This window comes from Carassius carassius, chromosome 23 (genome assembly GCF_963082965.1).
Source record: "Carassius carassius chromosome 23, fCarCar2.1, whole genome shotgun sequence".
In the NCBI taxonomy this organism is placed as follows: Eukaryota; Metazoa; Chordata; class Actinopteri; order Cypriniformes; family Cyprinidae; genus Carassius; species Carassius carassius.
The window spans coordinates 265903-286688 of record NC_081777.1 but is presented as its reverse complement, the minus strand read 5'-3'; the positions used below and the strand labels follow the sequence as shown (position 1 = coordinate 286688).

At 39.5% G+C, this 20786-nt stretch overlaps 1 protein-coding gene across 3 annotated transcripts in view; it reads left to right on the top strand.

Moving 5' to 3' along the window:
• The window catches only part of LOC132101176 (reelin-like), a 121627-nt gene extending 105389 nt beyond the window's left edge, over positions 1–16238 (top strand). Inside the window, exons 54-64 of one of the 3 annotated variants that reach the window (XM_059505888.1) lie at positions 1621–1796; positions 3764–3870; positions 3969–4211; positions 4692–4867; positions 5821–5894; positions 6254–6415; positions 9056–9213; positions 9294–9513; positions 9613–9810; positions 12480–12578; positions 15141–16238. In XM_059505888.1, the coding sequence (XP_059361871.1) occupies positions 1621–1796; positions 3764–3870; positions 3969–4211; positions 4692–4867; positions 5821–5894; positions 6254–6415; positions 9056–9213; positions 9294–9513; positions 9613–9810; positions 12480–12578; positions 15141–15237 (1710 nt within the window). In that variant the 3' untranslated portion in view covers positions 15238–16238. Of the gene's footprint in view, positions 1–1617; positions 1797–3763; positions 3871–3968; positions 4212–4691; positions 4868–5820; positions 5895–6253; positions 6416–9055; positions 9214–9293; positions 9514–9612; positions 9811–12479; positions 12579–14694 lie in introns of all 3 variants that reach the window. The other 2 variants (XM_059505887.1, XM_059505886.1) reach the window with 2 other exon arrangements.
• The last annotated feature ends 4548 nt before the right edge of the window (positions 16239–20786 follow it).

Sequence of the window (20786 nt, the reverse complement as noted above, 5' to 3'; positions counted from 1 at the left end):
TAAATAAGACAATATTATGATTGAGTTGCTTTTGTAATATTCCTTTCATGTTCCTGTTTTAAATGTTTTAATACATTGATTAATGGCATTTGTCATTACATCCCCTCCAGAATTTCATGTATAAACATATAGTTTTTCTTCGTTATTTTTAATTTCACGAAAGCTTCAAGTGCAGTTAATTATTTGTCATGCTATATGTCCAAACAGAGGATCACCAATTCCCCCAATGCTGCGGCGAAAAATAGTGGAGCATGTAACGATATCAACCTTCATATTCATCCGGAAGAAGGAGGCGGGAACCGGCGGACAATCAAAAACATTTTAATAACAAAATAAACACAAAACAGCGCACCAGCCCCTCACGGACGACTGGTGCGCATAAAATAAAAACCACAACACAACTAAAAGCCCAGGCCTGGTCCTCTCTCGTCCTTCACTGTCGTCGCTCCAGTTTTATATCCTTCCATCTCCTCCATGGGCCTCGAGACCGGTGGGACGAACAGGTGTAGCTCATCTCCAATCACTCCCCCGGCCTCGCTCCCATGTCCCTCGGCCCCGCCCCACTCGTCACAGAGCAATATCAGAAAGGAGTTTCTCAGAGAAAAATTGCAAAGAGTTTGAAGTTATTATCCTCTACAGTGCATAATATCATCCAAAGATTCAGAGAATCTGGAACAATCTCTGTGTGTAAGGGTCAAGGCCAGAAAACCATACTGGATGCCCGTGATCTTCAGCCCTAAGACGCTAAACTGGGACGCCATGTCATCCGGACAAAAGAGTCCTCAGTTCAGAAGCCTGCATCTCTGATGGTATGGGGTTGCATGAGTGTGTGTGGCATGGGCAGCTTACACATCTGAAAAAGGCACCATCAATGCTGAAAGATATATCCAAGTTCTAGAACAACATATGCTCCCATCCAGACGTCGTCTCTTTCAGGGAAGACCTTGCATTTTCCAACATGACAATGTCAGAACACATACTGCATCAATTACAACATCATGACTGTGTAGAAGAAGGATCCGGGTACCGAAATGGCCAGCCTGCAGTCCAGATCTTTCACCCATAGAAAACATTTGGTGCATCATAAAGAGGAAGATGTGACAAAGAAGACCTAAGACAGTTGAGCAACTAGAAGCCTGTATTAGACAAGAATGGGACAGCATTCCTATTCCTAAACTTGAGCAGCTTGTCTCCTCAGTCCCCAGACGTTTGCAGACTGATATAAAAAGAAGAGGGGAAGCCACACAATGGTGAACATGGCCTTGTCCCAACTTTTTGTAGATGTGTTGATGACATGAAATTTAAAATCAACTTATTTCTTCCCTTAAAAATTATACATGTTCTCAGTTTAAACATTTGGTATGTCATCTATGTTGTATTCTGAATAAAATATTGAAATTTGAAACTTGCTCATCATTGCATTCTGTTTTTATTCACAATTTGTACAGTATCTCTTGAGCACGTGAACACAATGACCACTCAGCGCTCAAATCTTAGCGGGAAATGGATGTTTTTTAAAACTTCAGTATTGAATGGTATTGCAGTCTGTACTTCTGACAACACTACAAACAAGTGAATGCCAGCTCCGCAAACATCAGGCTTTCCTTGTGTCCCCAGCAGTCGTCGCTGAAGGAGCGCTTTGACTGGGACGGGGCCCGCGGGCCGCAGTGGCAGCTGCTGGAGGGTGGATATCCCTGCACTGACTGCAGGGTGCTGGTGGAGGGAACCGCTCTGTACTTCAACGGTGCAGAGGCCAGACAGGCGGTCACCAGTGATCTGGACCTGCGTGGGGCAAAGTAACTACACTACACTGAGCATTTTCCTTTCTTAGTTCTGTTTCTAATAAACCCTTCACGGCCTCTAAACTGTGGTCACACTAGACTTTGAGCATGCTGCAATGGTCATGATATGACATCTTTTTAAAAACTTTTTTAAAATTCAACATAAATTATAATACATCTAAAATGTAAAAATATACAATCTACTACTCTTTCCTACAGCGCTGCAGTTTTAAATTTATGTTCTTTTTATTGAGTTACGAGGTCATGCATTGATCCGCTGTTGGTCACACGGTGTCTCAAGCTTTTGAACTTTGGAATGCCGCAAAATCCAAAACATTTCGCAAAGTGTGTTTCTGGTCTTATGCATTCGTATGCGTATGAATGGAAGTCAATGGAACGAAAATGCAGTGTGACCGCACCTTTATTCTGTAGGTCTCTTAATGTAGCTGAGCACCTCAACTGATGTTATTGTTAGTGTGGATAAAACAATGTTCCCAGAACACATTTCAAGGTTTGTTTTGGTTAGACAGGAACATGTTCTTTTGACAAATCATTTATTAAGTGCTGTATTAGGTAAGGATTTAAACAGAAGAAAGAGGATGTTGCATTATTTTGCTTCTTCCTATGCATGAGGGTACATATTCTAAGCCTTCTTCATTCTGATTTAGGGATGCTCAATTTAACCGGTTAACCATTAACCAACAGTAAGAGTTTTGGCCGATTAATACAATCAGTTGAATGATTTAAACACTCATTTATTTATTAAATTTTATTTTGTATATATTTTTTTTAGTAATATATCAAAATATTTTCAAACATTTGCTGCATGGTTTAAAAATACACAACGCATATACAATAAAACTGCGTTTGAGAATAAAGAAACAGGCCTATGTCGTGTATAAGTCTCATTTTATTATTTTATTCAGAAATAGCCCTAATACCGACATGAAATGTTTACAAACATTAACATAGCTAGGAAAATAACAAGAATTAAAACATAAGAAGCACAAGCCAAAACAAATTAATTTAGGCTAAGACTAAACCAAAACCAATGATGGGTCTCTTATTTGACACAAATCCAAATGTTTCCATATTTACTATGAATCTGAATGCCAAAATATCATTTAGGATTTTATGTAAACTTAGTTGTGTGTTGTGTTGTATTGGAACTCACTCGAGTTCCAATATCCACGTAAAACAAAATACGTTTGGCATTATATCACAGTGGTACAGTGATGACGCTTAACAGCACTGATTTTACGACATATTTAAACTGAGCAGTGTGTTTTTTCCATATATTTGACTGACTGTATTTTATTATAACAATGAAAGGGATGCATTGTCAAGTTAGCAGAGCTTAACTGAGTGTTTTCCTTCGAACAATGGAAACAACTAGGCCTACTCCTAGTCATACAGATAATCAAAAATGTAAAAGGTTTCCTTTTATTTGTTCGTTCACACTAACAACAAATATTTGTGCTTTTATAAAATAAAGAAAAATAGAATGCTGCTTTCTGTCGTAGTTTCCTTTCACGCACCACCAAAATGAACCTGAAACATACTAGACTACTAGTTTTTTTTTATTTTGTTTTGATAATTTATTAAGTAAAAATATATTTCTTGTAAAGGCCTATTTATTTGTTATATATATAGCCAAGTTTATGTTTTTCTCCACTCTAAGAAGCGCTGTGACCATGTGAATTCTCCTGTTCTGTTGTTTGCTGCTTTTTGCGCATGTAAACTTAATCCCTGGAAGTCAAATGTTGGTATTTTTAACTGGTCACAGACAAGTATCCTTTCTAATTTAAATAAATTCGAATTTAAATTGTTGGTTAATGGTTAATAATCATCTAAAGAGCATCAGTAATCATTTAGGATAAATAACTGAAATGGAAAACCCTATTCTAATTAAATGCAATTCTTAATGCTGCCCAAATCTGTGTGTACCCTCATATTAATAACGTGCTTGTGGTGCCATTCAGGTTTGTGGAGTATTGGGCTAAAATCGGCAGCGAGGAGAACGTTACTCTGTGTCATCGTCCAACCTGTCGCAAAGAGGGTGTGTTATTGGATTATTCTGTTGATGGAGGTATATTTCTTAATTAATAGCACAAATGCAAAATCATTCTCATCTTTCCTTTTATGAATGCAGAAGTCATATAAATTGATTGAGTTGTTCTCTATAAGGTGTGTCTTGGACGTTGCTTCATGAGATGGACTATCTGAAGTATGTGTCTGTGAGGAGAGATTACATCGTGCTGCCGGAGAGAGCACTGACCAACGGCACCCGTCTGCGATGGTGGCAGCCGTTCTCGCTGCTGTCGGGCCTGGTGCGGTCGAGTGCAGAGCGCGCTCAGTGGGCTTTAGACAACATCCTCGCTGGAGGCTCTGACATCAACCCCAGCAGCCTCCTGGACACCTTTGATGATGGTGAGTCACGGGTTACTCCACTATCAGTGGCACTGCCATATCCTGAAGTCTGCAGCTGTGAAATATGATCCTGGAATCATGAAAAAAACATAGGATTTTCTTGAGCAGGTAGGGATGTAATGATATTATCAATATCGCAATAGCAAAACTGACTGTATGTATTTGTGTTGGGCCATTATGCTTTGGCACATTATCTGTCAAACACCCTATAACAGAAAGCACAATATGGCTAACTCGCTTCATCAAGTCTGTTTTCTCTGTGTGTTTCAAGGCAAAGCGCTCTCAAAGTGCATTAGACAGAATCATTTTGAATAACTTTAAAATGTACAAAATATATATTTTTTAAATTCCCAATTCTCTATTTGTCTTTATTTCTTTTCTTTTTAAATATAGCAATAATATTGTAGATTTTGATATTGTCACATCCCTAAGAGCTACTGTCCATATAATAGAGCTGCACTAATGTTCTCCTTCCTCCAGAGGGCGTCTCTCACGAAGAGAGTTGGAGCTTCAATCCCAATGCTGTCCGTACGGCCGGCTTCTGCGGAAACCCGTCCTTCCACTTGTATTGGCCCAACAAGAACCAAGACGGGTCGCACAATATCCTGGCCACCCGTGAACTCATTGTTCAACCTGGATACATCTTACAGTTCAAGGTTTGAGCACAAGATGTTTGACATAAGGGGCGACGCTAAGGAGGCTCGTTCACTCCCATCAAGAAATGCTCGAGACATGTGAACTGGCCAACCACTGATAAAAAGTTACAGCAGCTGTTTCAAGTATCTGTAACTGAGTGTAGGCTATAAATTATCGCTATAATACCAATCTAGCCATTTGTCAAATTGGTTATTTTTTACTGAGCGCTGTCACTGTTAAGCAACAAATATAGATTATATGCAGTCTTCCATGGACACACACAGGTGTAGAGCGATTATATGAATGATGTGTTCGGCATGCATGGTTAAGGCAACAAATAATAAGTGGCTTAAATTGTAGAGAAAATATTGCCTTTTTTGCCATCAAAAATGATTGCAAACAACAGACAGTGGTGTTTATTATTGAATGAATTTAGCTTCATGAATTTAACAAATCGGTTGACTCAATGATTCACTGATTTGTTCATAAAAACGGTTTCTTACCTTAAATCCAAATGTTCATAGTATCCATCCTAAATAGCACGTGTGCTGAATCAGCTCTTTTAAAAGAATTGATTGAATAAATGACTCACTTAAGACTGTGGTTTGCTGCCACCTACTGGCAATTTTAGCTTCATATTTAAAAGTATCATACTATTTTTTTCTCTCATTTCATATTTCTATATTCCACTTTCTATAGTTAAAACATTAATCTCATAACATTTTTTATGCAATTTTATTTTCAGTGTAAATGCTTGTACGTGTGCCAAAAATGGAATGTGAATGGAGCTCTATATGTTTAATTATACTTGGGTTTATATGTTTATCCCATGTATTCACTTCAGACACATATGGACGTCTCTGGGTTAAGCCACGGATATCTACTCACCCTATAACCTCCCCTGTTTGAGATCATTCAGTTTTCACACAGAAACACACAGATATACAGTGACTCTGGTCTTTGTCCACTTTAGATTGTGGTTGGCTGTGAGGCAGACCGATGTGATGACCGTCATCCAGTGCTTTTACAGTACAGGAAAGATGCCAGGTGAGTACAGGTGACAGATGTGCATGTGTACCCTCCTTCACTTATTCATCTTTGCAAGATTATCTGTATGCACTGTAACTTTTATCTATCGCATGTTTGTCCAATCCTGGTCCTGCTGAGCTTAGCTTCAACTTGTCCCAACAGAACTAGCTGGGAGATTCTAGTAATCCCGCAGAGCTTGGTTTAGGTGTGTTTAACTGGAGTTAGATCTGAGCTCTGCAGGACAGTGGCCCTGAAGGCGCAGGGTGTCACCCTGATCTATTGTCAAAGCCCAGTGTTAATGGCAGTTATCTTATAAGAAAGAGAAAGAAAGGAGGTGGTAATATGTTGTCAAGTAATGAAGTTCTTGTCCTCCACAGGTCAGACGTGTGGCATTTAGTCCAGTCCGCCTGTCTCCCTTCTTCTGCCAACAATGTGGGCTGCTCACCTTTCCAGTTCCACGAGTCCACGATCTACAGTCCTGTCAACAGTTCAGTGTGGACCAGAGTCACCATTCAGCTGCCTGACCACGTGTCCTCTGGGTACGGCTCATAGGGTCCCTAAATGATCCCTTCAGTGGTCTTTTTGAGAGATTGCATTATAGGGATGTAACGATATCAAAATCTCACGGTACGATGATATCATGATATGAAGTCCACAATAAAATAATTATTGCAATACCCTAAAAAAAATTACATTGTAAAGTTAAATTCTTCCATCTACTGTAATGCACTCAATGTAGTTCAATAGCTGCTCGCATAAAATTCAAGGCATTGATGTTTGCCTACAAAACTACCACTGCTCTGCACCCATTTACCTAAATTTGTTACTACAGACTTATGTGCCTCTAGAAGCTTGTGTTCTGCAAGTGAACGTCGCTTGATTGTTCATCCCAAAGAAGCACAAAGTCACTTTTACGTACTTTAAATTAAGTGTTCCCTCCTGGTGGAATGAGTCCTTAGCCATCTTCAAGAATCGGCTTAAAACACATCTCTTCCATCTTTATTTGACCCTCTAACTTTAACACTCACTATTCTAACACTCACTTGTCCCTTTTAGGCTTGCTCTCTATTCATTTGCTGCTTGTTTTCTTAAAAAAAAAACTAGCTTTCTAATATTTTTGTATTCTGTCTGTTTTCTTATAATTTATTATACAATTAACATATGCAAAAAAAGATCTCTAACACTAGCTGGCTCTATTTTTTTCTATTCTATCTGTTTATTTGTATTTATTATATTATTTAAAAGCCCTTGCTAGGAGTACTGTGTTAAGCTAACTGAGACTTGTTATAGCACTTATATATCATTGCTCTTTTGTTGATTTTAAATGCTTCCATTGTCCTCATGACTAATTAGAATATATTAATATGAATAATTTTATATAATTGTTATTCCTATGACAGTAATGGCAGTGATTAGGATGTGTGGAGGTAATTAGTTCAGGGTTGCAGTTTGAAAAAATATGGAATTTGATTTACGTAATTTCCAGTTATGTATTATTAGCATTTCCAGACTTTTACCCCAATTTTTCTTATTTGTATTTATTTTTTTATCATAGAAAATTAAGAATTTCATCAAAATACGTTCATCATACAAGAAGTGTTTTCATGGCAGCTGTTCAGTGATTTTTTTTGTGATTGTCAAAAATTCATGAATTCAAAGTTTTTCTCTTTTTTCCTTTTGGACAAAGCTTCAAGGACATTTGCAAAAAAAATACAGAATTTTATGAGTGCACAAGAAACATTAAACTTGGCATATAGGACAGCGGTCACCAAGCTCAGTCCAGGATGGCCATGTCCTGCACAGTTTAGCTCTAAACCTAATTAAACACACCTGAACCAGCTAATCAAGCTCTTACTAGGTATACTTGAAATGTCCAGGCAGGTGTTTAGAGGCAAGTTGGAGCTAAACTCTGCAGGACACTGGCCCTCCAGGACCGAGCTTGGACACTGATATAGGACGATGCACACTGAGCCATCTATTGTGTCATCAGCGCATTTTACAGTGTGGTGTCTAGGCCATTGAAATATGACATACTGTAACACCAGATTTTAAAATAATGTTTTTGATGCTACATAATTAAGGGACCAGAGACTTTCTCATTTCAATGAGCCACGTGTATTGCACCACAAATCAACATACAGTCAGTAACTCACAATGTACATATAGTTACACAGTTGCATGGAAAAAATCAAACAGTTCAGTTCAGACTTCTGTAGCAGTGTCTTTGGCTACTCAAGGTTCAGTCTTAAGTGACGTAGAAGCAAGATGAAATTGGGGAAGAGGCCCAATCTGCCTGCAACCGAGCTTCCCAAATAACTGTCCGTAATATGAACTGTAGTTTATAAAATGAACCATAGATGGCAAAAAGTTGTTGTGGACAAGACGAAGACAGTTAATCCCATTTTTGATCAAGGGCCTATCAATAGTCCAGCTGCCAGCTCAGGCCTGCATGTTGAACCCTCTGCATCAAACAAACATAACCTTAGTGCCGCCATTAACACATTTACTCATCCCATATTTACATAAACATTACCCAACATCATATATACAAATAAGGTACTAACAAGATCACTTACATTTGAGTTAAAGAACCTCAGGTTCCTCAAATGAGGGAAATGAGCAAGACAGCATTGGTGAGAATACTCCTCCATGTGGTTAACACATACTTCCTACTCCATACTTCTTCTCTTACCCTTTTATGCTACTAGGCAACTCACTGGCTAGAGCACCCCTAGTGACAGGATTAAATAATGCACACCCTGAAAGCTAATGGGACAAAATGTAACTGTCAACTGTTACAATACTACCCAAACAAAAGCATGGTTTGAACACTTTTTTTTTTACAATACTTGTCTTTTTTATAGTCCCTTGAACTTGGCAAATGGGACGATGCACACATCAATGAAAAAACTCTGAAGAAATAAGTATATTAACAGATGACTGTACTATATACCACATATAAAGCTGAAAACAGTGCTGTATGAACTATTAATGTTAAATTTGATCCAAAGATCTAGTGAGAGGTTTAGAAATTTGAGTGTGGAAAAGGATGAAATTTTAAATAGAAAATGTGTAGGAGCTCTGTTAGCTGTTAAAAGGACTTACACATAAGCTGGTCCCAGGTATTGAAGCATTAATGCACATGTCTGTTAATATCAGACTCTTCTTCATGTGTTCAGTGCGACACAGTTTCGCTGGATCCAGCACGAGGCCCCTGGCGAGCGCTACAGCTGGGCCGTGGATCACGTGTACATCGGGGAAGCGTGTCCTGGACTGTGCAGCGGTCATGGCTACTGTACCAGCGGACCCATCTGCATCTGTGACGAAGGCTATCACGGTGGGCATCAGTTCTCTATAACTCTGTGATTCTGTGAAGTTTACAACAGAACAAACAGGAACAGGTTTTGTCTTTCTCAGGTGATGACTGCTCTTTGTCCAGCAGTGAACTGCCCAGCTCGATAAAGGATAACTTTGAGTCTGGTTCAGTGTCCCAGGAGAGCTGGAGTTTGATTCAGGGTGGGGGCGTGGGCAGCGGATGTGGTCAGCTCTCTCCTCACGCTCACGGGGACTCGCTGTACTTCAACGGCTGCAAGATCAGACAAGCCATCACTAGACCTCTGGATCTGACCCGTGCTAGGTAAAGCAAGAACACTGTTCAAGACATCCTTTACTTTTCTTGCTTATTTTGTTCATTAATGCAATCAGTCACCATCCTCTCAACATCTCTCTCCTCCAGTAAGATCATGTTCGTGCTGCAGATAGGCAGCGTGTCGCAAACGGACAGCTGTAACGCTGCACTGGATCAGGCAGATACGGTCGACCGGGCCGTGCTTCTCCAGTACAGCGTCAATAACGGAGTTAGCTGGCACGTCATTGCTCAACACCAGCTAAAAGATTTCATCAAAGCCCAGAGAGTGTCCTACAACATCCCACTGTGAGTCTGCAAACATGCATTACATCAATTCCATTATGTCACAAATAATGCTGAATTACTTGCATGTTGTGGGTCCAATTCCCATAGGGTGCATGAACTGGTAAAATGCATACCTCGAATGCAATGTAAGTTGCTTTGGATAAAAGTATCTGTCAAATGTGTGAATAGCTTGTGTTCTTTGTTCTTGTTTGAAATTCAGTTATGTAGTAATAGCCTTAGGGCCTTAGTGCTGGCCATGCACTTAGCCCACATTATTAATCTACAACAGGGGAGCTCAACCTGCTCCTGAACGAACACCTGATAGTTACAGACAGATTTGTTTAATCAGGGTTGGAACTGAACTCTGTAGGTGGGACCATTAACCCTTTAGGTTAAAAAAAAGCTTTGTTTCTGACTTGTATATGGAGTATAACAGCATATTATATTGTGTGTGTGCGTAAGCTTTTTTTTAACCTAAAGGGTTAATGGTCCCACCTAGTGATCAACCATAAAAAAATATTAAAATTTTACCTCTTCCCAACATGGAAAACCACCAACCATCAAGAATGCATGCTTTTATGATGTCATGGCTTTGCAATTAAAAAAAAGTCATTATAATGGAAGTCAATGGGGCAAAAACAGCCATGAACAATAAATGAGGGAGAAAAAAATCAAATCTAATGCTGCACAAAAACTAACAATGCATCAAAGCCATTGTAATTACTAATCTTTGACATGCCCAAGATTGTGATAAAAGGAAAAAAAAAATATCCAGCCACAATTACTTTTTATATTGAAAATAGGTCATTTTGTTTGTTAGTTTTTTCCCCCAAATCAGTGACATCATTTATGAACTTGGCATTTAAAGAGTTAAATCTTAGATTTTTTTTAAAAACATTTGTTAGTTTTGATCAGGACTGAGGTTGATTAATAGATTTATGCAAAAAAAATTGAAAATATATATATATATATATATTTATCTGATACATTTTTACAGCAGTTTCATTTAGTGGATGTTTTCATCCATGAACATCACGAAAGGGTAGTGAGTTTGCCCACAGTGTCCTGTTGAGGTTTTGAAAAATTTCAAAGCATTTTCCCAAAATATGTGTCAAAATAAGATTTGTCACCAAAAATAATTGTACGGTACCAGGTTTCTTTAAGTACCGGTGGTACCGAGTCACACCGAGTACACGGTCAACCCGGTTCTTGACGCATACAGCGCTATGATTTCCTCAAAGCAGAAAAGGCGGACCGAATCTCAAAATCCAGTCATGAAAATGTCACGGAATTTGTTAAAGTTAGCATAAATTAATCAAATCAAATCTCCATATGGACCATTATCTGTAAATGTTAAGCCACAAAAGTTGGTTGAAATATGAATCCTGCATGTTCTGCGCATCTCTGTGTAAGTGAATGAATGGTTTGTTTACTACAGACTGAAGCGCATGACGCTTGCAGTAATTCCAGCATCTGCCGTCTCAATGAGGACTTAAATACATAAACAACATCACCAGAACGGTTCTGAGTCACTTCACAAGCATTTTACCGTTTCATTTGAGTAAAACCAGTGTCAATTTAAAGGTATTCACGGCAACCCGTCAAAATAAAAGTTCACTTTTACATAAAGGCATTGTGCTAGAAATATTACTATTATTTAGTAGAATGTATGTGATACTGCTACTACTCTTGAAAAAAATTAATAAAACTTTATTTTTTAAAGAAATTAATCACACAATATTTCTTCCATATTTAAATTTTAAAGGTGCTCTAAGTGATGTCACACATTTTTTAGGCCAAACCTTTTTTTGTCACATCCAGCAAACATCTCCTCACTATCCGCTAGCTGCTTGTCCCCTGAACACACTGTAAAAGAACGGGGTCTCTCTAGACACCACAGGCTCCACAAACAACAAGAAAAACAAACTTGGCTCACCCGCACCACGAAACATAACAAACTGTTCCAGCCAATAACCCACAAGAAGGATTTGGGGGTGGGGGGGGGGGGGGTTGGGGGGTTAGTGCGCGGAGGAGGAGGAGGGAGGGTCTAGCTAGCCTCCGCTTTGTTTGACAACAATTTGAACGTCAACAAGAAGTTACGACTCCCGGCATCGCTTAGAGCACCTTTAATAGCAAATCCCCTTTATTTACCAAAAAATAAAATGTTTAAATTCCCTTAATTAAAAAGTGAAACTTGTTTACTGTTTTTCATAATTATATTACTTGTAGAAAAACTTTAAACACAATTGTAAATAAGTATATAGAATAGCATTGGTTTTTTTATGTGCTAAAAAGGTTTTTTTTTTGTTTTGTTTAATTAGCAAATTTTTGTGTTTTGAAATTGGTACTGAGAACTGTGGTATCGGTACCGAATACTGAAATTTTGGTACCGTGACAACACTAGTAGAAGCAGTAGCTAACTGATTGCAACCACATTATGTCATCAAAATAATGGCGCCCTTATAGTCCAAAATATGTATAAACTATATGATTTTTTAAAAGGGGTCATATGACGTTGCTAAAAGGAACATTACTTTGTATATTTTTCCTCCATGCCCCACTTTCTGAAAGGCATCGGTTTTTGGGAAATGGAGTCTGGGGTGAATGACAAAGGTACAGGATAGTGCCCTCTTGTGAGCGTGGCATCACTATGGAAGAGTATTTACTGGTGTGTGGTTTCTCTGCTGCAGTGAGGCTCGTGTCAGAGGGGTTCAGATGCGATGGTGGCAGCCACGGCACAAGGGCGCAGGACACGATCAGTGGGCGCTGGACCATGTAGAAGTCATTCTGTGAGTACTCCTGCCTACAGACATCAAACCAGCCTTCTGATAATCATTTCTCCATCACTCAGACATCAGCAAAATCTATCAGAAAGCTGACACCTGTGAGAAAAGTACTTAGATTTGCCAAAATATTATCTTATTAGGCTTATAATGAAGTACGCTTATTATTAATACTATAGTTTCTAGATAGTGCTGCATTGCTGATAGACATTAAACACTCCCTGTGCTCATCCTACACACACACACACACCTCACTCAAGGTCTGGTTTCTCTCTCTCTCTCTCATCACTGCCCTCCACATGTTCACTGCACTCCTCCATCTGCCTCCACCATCCTGCGCTGTTCTGCATCAACCTTTCCCTTTCCTGACCTCCACTTAAATGTATGTTCCTCTCTGGAACCCTGCTGTTTTCACTCCTAACACTCAACTCTGCTGGCACTGCATCCCTCTGTTGCTCTGGTCCTGCTGTCGCAGGTCAGGGTTCTTTCACCCCCAGACCTTTGTGCAAGTCAGCAACAGCCCTGTCCTGCATCTTATAACCTTTCCTCTCTTCTGTATTCTGCTCCCTATGGCATGGCTGTAGTGTCAGGTAAGTGCTTTGCTGTTCCCAGAATGCACCAGTGTTCCCTGCCTTTGGTCTTCCCTCATTGACCCTTTCTTGAACATCACTGTAGACCTCATCACCCCATACAGGTGGAAAAAATAAAGGAAATAGCACATGAAAAGTTAACTAAAGTTCATCATAATTTAGGTAAATCAATTACAATTGCAATTGCAGCACAGCACATTCATTAGCTGTTAGCAATACAATGTCATCTTGAACAATTTGCAAATATAAATCAGTAGGACGATATTTCAAGAGGCACTGAAACTAAATATACGCAAAAGTCAACATTTTTATTTTAAGCCTTTTGTTTTTGCCCAGTGCTGTGTGCATGTCAAACTTTCCATTGTTGTTTTCCCCTGTATCCTACCCATCTAATCTAAAGACTCTTTCCTCTAAGGAAGTGGTGTAACATACAGCCACACTCAGTGCTCTGCATTTAACCCCTCCAAAATACACACACACACACACACACACACACACCCGGAGCAGTGGGCATCATTTATACTGCAGCACCCGGGGGTTCAGTGCCTTGCGCAAGGTGTCCCTAAAACAGGCTACTGAGTGTGTAAGAGTGAACCCTTGTGGACACGACTCTTACATCCAAGAGCAAAAGTGACAATGATGTAGATAAGCTGAACAGGGTGAACAGATGAATTGAGAAAGGAGAGAAAGAAGGCACAACGTTTCTATAAAGTTGGGCAGTTCAAACTTTGCAAGGACAGTCTGGCGCTTCTGACTCACTGTCTGTAAGTATGTTTACTTTTGTTATGTTTTGAGCAGTGTAGAGTAGCACTTGTTTGTCGTTCCTCCGATCACAAATGCAGACATGGTAAAAAGACAGTGTAAGTCATTATAATCAGTCATTATGTCTCCACTAGATGCAACAAATGCCTCGTTTGTAATGGGTTTTATTAGTTTTGTTGTGCCGGGACACACAGCATCACAGTATGGTGAGTGGCATTACATTTTAACATCACCACAAACTGGATAGCTGGCCAATCAGATCACACCTTGCTTCTCAGACTGATGAGCTTGGTAAAAATCTATGCGTTTCAAGAGGTGGGGCATAGAGGAGAAACAATAATGTACATTATGTGGAAAATAATGTGTTTCCTGAAACTTAAACCACATAAACACATTGAATTACATCAAATACACTAAATAATGCATTGTCATATGACCCCTTTAAAATGAACTGGGTTTCCAAAATATTCAACATAATAAGAGTTGTTTTAACTTTTTTTAAAGTGTGTTATGATGTTGCCACAAGCCTAATCAGATTAAAATGCAGTCAAACATTACACCTGTGTGTGCATGCTTGGTAAAGAGCTGGTTCCCTGTCCCAGGTCCCTTATTTGTGATTATATTTGTTCATGAGCCATTGCTAACTTTGTGTGTGGTGGCTGTATCTCCACTAGTCCAGAGACTCACAGATAAGCACAGCTCCCTTTCACCGGTCCCTCACCCTCATTACAGCACCATCTCCCACCCTCCTGTCCCTTCATGCTTTGCAGACGCCCCTTCCTGTCCTGGCTGCGTTCCTGGCTCATTGGTCCCATCCTGACGGACAGAAGAGGCAATGACAGGCTAAGCAATAGCGACTCTCAGAACTCTTTCCACATTTTCTGACTCTGTCTGTCCTCCTCACAACCTCTCACTCTTCTTATGTTTGGACTCTTGATCTTTTTCCATCTGTCTGCTTTCCTCAAGCTCCAACCTCAAGCACTACTCTATAGATGTTTCCACTCAAAACCTGAACCAGATTGTTGTCTTTACGATGCACTAGCTCCAAAAGACCATGAAATGATACGATGACAGTGTTTGAGGTTAGGAGTGAACGATCTGTTGTGGATTCAGTGCTGTGTGAATTCTTAAAGAAGCCTAGTTAGGAATTAGAATAGTGATGCACATGAGAAATCTTTCCTGGCATTGTTAAACCTGTCTGCTTTCCTCTTCACAGCACCCGTAAACAGAACTACATGATGAACTACTCCAGACAGACTGGTCTACATCACTACTACAACAGGAAGAGGCGGGCACTGCGGCAACGAACCTAAAAGATTCAAGAGAATAAGCTGCCACTCACACGTTATTCTGTTGGCTACAATCCGCTTTCCCTGATGAGAAAACAGCATGTCAGGTCACTTCTGTCAGCATCTGGCCATACTCTCTCATCTTGTCCCATTTCTAGCCAATCAATGCCTTCCCAGAGCAGTGTGATGGGAAAGACAAGCACCTAAATGTGGTCTGTCTATGAACTATTGGGTTTCCTAATTCTGTTTATTATAACCTTGTTTGTGAACGACTGCAAAGCTCTCCTGCTCTCACCTCACTTTCTGCCACACTGTGAAGTTCTTCTGATGGTTTTGATGCTGATAAAGCTCTGAAGAGGAGAACCGAAGACGACTCGTGCTGAAGCAGTTTCTTGGATGAAGATAATGACAATGTGTTTTGCTGTTGTGTGTCTGTGGGTTCGTTTTGTGATGCGTTGATTGTGCTGTTCAATTGTTTGTTAGTTTTATACTAACTTGTATCTTTTGGGCTTGGATCATTTTTCCTTTGTGAAGCAAGGCTTGTGGAGAAGTCCGGCTTGGAAAGGGAAAAAAGAGTCGAGCAGGGACTGAACAGAAAGAATACATTTAAAAAGAGAGACTAACGATGTTTTGTTGTTGTTGATAAATCACTTTTTTATATATCTTGGTTCCTTAAGAATATTTAAGGTGAATGGTTCTCCACTAAACCTATTTAAAATACACTGTGGGTGAAATCTGTGTTGTTGTTGTTTTTCTGTTTGTTTGCTTTTGGTTTCAGTTTGTTTTGTTAGGTTGAAGTTATAATGTCAGGTTCATCCAGTTGTGCTGTTACACATCTCCTCATCTCCACTCTTTCTTTGATGACCTGTCAGTGTTGTTTCTGATGTTACCTTCTCCCCCTCTTGGTGTAGCTCTCCAATATAGCAAGTTCTTGTGTATATATATAAATATATTGTATAAAAATATATATATGCAGGAATCCATCAGCCTTATAAAAGGGAAATAAAGAACTGTCAAAACCTCCAGCAGAAGAGTGGTGATTTATTAAGGTGTTAGATACACGCAAATGCCCGTACCCAATTCATATCAAATTTGGATCCCTATTTGTGACCCTGTACCACAAAACCAGTCTTAAATTAGGGTAAATGTTTTTTGTAATTGAGATTTATAGAGCTGAATAAGCTGAACAAATAATCTTTATGGTTTGTGAGGAGGACAATATTTGTCTGAGATACAACTATTTGTAAATCTGGAATCTGAGGGAGCAAAAAAATCTAAATATTGAGAAAATCATCTTTAAAGTTGTTCAGATGAAGTTCTTAATCAAAGATATTACTAATCAAACATGAAGTTTTTATGTATTTACAATTGGCAATTTACAAAATATCTTCATCTTATTCTAATGATTTTTCACATAAAAGAAAAATGGATAATTTTGCCCCATACAATGTATTATTGTCACAAGCAAAATGTCACCGGGCCCACTCATCGTTTTAATCATACACTAGATCTAATTATATCGCATGGAATCGATCTTACTGCTATAGATATTGTACCCCAATGTGATGATATTACAGACCATTTCCTTGTGTCGTGCATGCTGCGTATAACTGATATTAACTATATGTCTCAGCGTTACCGTCTGGGCAGAACTATTGTTCCAGCCACCAAAGACAGATTCGCAAATAACCTGCCTGATCTATCTCAACTGCTATTTGTACCCAAAAATACACATGAATTAGACGAAATTACTGACAACATGGGCACTATTTTCTCTAATACATTAGAAGCTGTTGCCCCCATCAAATTGAAAAAGGTTAGAGAAAAACGTACTGTGCCATGGTATAACAGTAATACTCACTCTCTCAAGAAAGTAACTCGTAGTCTTGAACGCAAATGGAGAAAAACTAACTTGGAAGTTTTTAAAATTGCATGGAAAAACAGTATGTCCAGCTATAGACAGGCTCTAAAAACTGCTAGGGCAGAGCATATCCACAAACTCATAGAAAATAACCAAAACAATCCAAGGTTTTTATTTAGCACAGTGGCTAAATTAACAAATTACCAGACGCCACCTGATTCAAATATTCCACCAACGTTAAATAGTAATGACTTTATGAATTTCTTCACTGATAAAATAGATAACATTAGAAATACAATAGCGAATGTAGATTCTACAGCGTCTAACACTTCAGTTTCATCCATCGCACCCAAAGATAAACTGCAGTGCTTTACAAATATAGGACAGGAAGAGCTAAATAAACTTATCACTGTATCTAAACCAACAACCTGTTTATTAGATCCTGTACCCACTAAATTACTAAAAGAGCTGTTACCTGTAGCCGAAGAACTGCTTCTCAATATCATTAACTCGTCGTTATCTTTAGGTCACGTCCCAAAACCATTCAAGCTGGCGGTTATCAAGCCTCTTATTAAGAAACCAAAACTAGATCCTAGTGTACTGGCAAATTATAGGCCTATTTCAAATCTTCCATTTATGTCTAAAATTTTAGAAAAAGTTGTGTCTGCTCAATTGAGCACCTTCCTGCATAAAAATGATCTGTATGAAGAATTTCAGTCAGGTTTTAGGCCCCACCATAGCACAGAAACTGCACTTGTTAAAATTACAAATGACCTGCTTCTTGCGTCAGATCAAGGCTGCATCTCATTTCTAGTTTTACTTGATCTTAGTGCTGCGTTCGACACCATAGATCATGACATACTCATAGATCGATTACAAAACTATACAGGTATTCAAGGGCAGGCTCTAAGATGGTTTAGATCCTACCTGTCCGATCGCTACCATTTTGTTTACTTAAATGGGGTGTCATCTCATTTATCATCAGTAAAATATGGAGTGCCACAAGGATCCGTCCTAGGTCCCCTTCTATTTTCAATATACATGTTGCCCCTTGGTAATATTATTAGAAAATACGGAATTAGCTTCCACTGTTATGCTGATGATACTCAGCTATATATCTCAACGAGACCAGATGAAACTTCCCAATTATCTAAGCTAACAGAGTGTGTTAAAAATGTAAAAGATTGGATGACAAATAATTTTCTCCTACTAAATTCGGATAAGACAGATATTAATTATTGGACCAAAAAACACCACACAGAATCTTGTAGATTACAATCTGCAACTAGACGGATGTACTGTTACTTCCTCTACAGTCAGAAATCTGGGTGTTATATTGGACAGCAATTTGTCTTTTGAAAATCATATTTCCAATGTTACAAAAACTGCATTCTTCCATCTTAGAAACATTGCCAAGCTACGAAACATGTTATCTGTTTCTGATGCAGAAAAGCTAGTTCATGCATTCATGACCTCTAGACTGGACTATTGTAATGCACTTCTAGGTGGTTGTCCTGCTTCTTCAATAAACAAGCTACAGGTCGTCCAAAATGCAGCAGCTAGAGTCCTTACCAGGTCAAGAAAATATGATCATATTACCCCAATTTTACAGTCTCTGCACTGGCTACCTATTAAGTTCCGAATCAGTTACAAATTATCATTACTTACCTATAAGGCCCTAAATGGTTTAGCTCCTGCGTACCTAACTAGCCTTCTACCACGCTACAACCCATCACGCACCCTAAGGTCACAAAACACTGGACTTTTGGTAGTTCCTAGGATAGCAAAGTCCACTAAAGGAGGTAGAGCTTTTTCACATTTGGCTCCCAAACTCTGGAATAGCCTTCCTGATAATGTTCGGGGTTCAGACACACTCTCTCTGTTTAAATCTAGATTAAAAACGCATCTCTTTCGCCAAGCATTCGAATAATGTATCTCTTAAATTGTGAGTGTAGTTGCATCTGCATTTTTATTCTTTAGCTTGGGTTAAACTAATTTTACTTTGTTGGATCAGCAGCTATGCTAATGATGTCTCTATTTGTTTCTCTGTTTCTGCTGGATCTTCATCCCGTGGTAACTAGGATTTACACAAGCTCCAGTCTGGATCCAGAACACCTGAGAAGAGATGATGCTGACCCTCAGAGGACCCCAGATGATCCTAACCTTGAATCAACAAACAGAACTAACAATTATTGCTACATGTGTGACTGCATCATATAATTACTATTAATTAATAATATTGATAGTTCATCATCTAGCTGACTACGTCTTGTATTATTATTATTATTATTTTTATTTTTCTAAAATCCTGTCAAACGTGCACAAACTACTAGCTACTACTAAATATTGTAGAAACATAATTTTCTGTAAAGTTGCTTTGTAACGATTTGTATTGTAAAAAGCGCTATACAAATAAACTTGAATTGAATTATTGTCTATTGTGCTGCAGGGACACAGATATGAATAAGACCTAGAGAGCTGGGTCATTTGAACCATGAAATGTAAATACAACCTTAGTCTAGCTGGCCTTTTATTTTTAACATATTGTTTGCAGTAACAGAGCAAACTAATGTAGAGGTTGTTTAGCAGGTGACCTCAGGAATGGCTCGGCCGAGCGCAGAAGACCCTCGAGGGCCGGTGCATGCGAACCGCGCCCGAGTCCAACTGAACCGTGCTCTGGCCCACCTCTTCCAAGCGGGCCAGGGCCGGCCAATCGAGCCGCGCCCGGGCACGGTACGGAGCACTCACACTAGTCAAACGAACCGCGCTTTGGTGGTCAAACGCACTCGGGCACGGTTCAAACTGGCTAGTGTGAGTACACCCTTGGAAGAGGTGGGCCAGAGCACGGTTCAGTTGGACTCGGGCGCGGTTCGCATGCAGTGTGAGCGCTAACCGTGCTGGAGCACGGAACAGGACGGGTGGCGTCACGGTTTTGCGATGCTCCAAAAGCTCAGCTGGTACCTTGCAAACCTCCTCATACGAGCAGCACGATTACGTGAACATTTTCGCGCCACTAAGGCGACACATCTGTTTAACAACAGGCTGTGAGAGGGCTGTGGACCACCGTGGACCAAACGACACAAAATTATCCACAAAGAAAACCGAGCGATGGACTCCATTGTGTTCAGAGAGCGCCGCTCTTCCTGTTTATCCCGAAACCGTCGCACCATAATGACGTAAGCGTGCTCCGGCACGAATGCTGAAACCCTATGTGAGTGCAGGCCAGAGGGGGAGTGGGGAGGGGGGACAATCGTACTCGGGCCCGGTTCATGGCAGATAACCCGTCTGTGCTGCTGTCTGCTGGGTTTAAACACTCATCTTTCTGATCACGAGTCCGAGGCGCTGTGGAAGTGTGATGTCGGTTGTAAACACAAAGTCTCTATGTTCTAGCACTAAGTATTGCTGTGTTTCACACAGGTGGCTCACATTCTACATTCATTTTATTATTATTATTATTATTATTATTATTTTACTGCAATCTGTTGCTAAAATAGAGTTTCATGACCCCTTTGAAGGTCTACCTAATCATAAAAATAAAAAATATAACAGTAGTTAACATCTGAAGAGGATCAAAAATGTTAATCAAAGTTGTCCTAAGTTTTAGGTTTTAGGACAAGCTTGATGAAAGGGTTAGATTCACTTCAGATGCTGACTATTGTAATTCTGAGATGTACTTTTCCTTTTTAATTTCCTGGTGCTTTCTCCACATTTC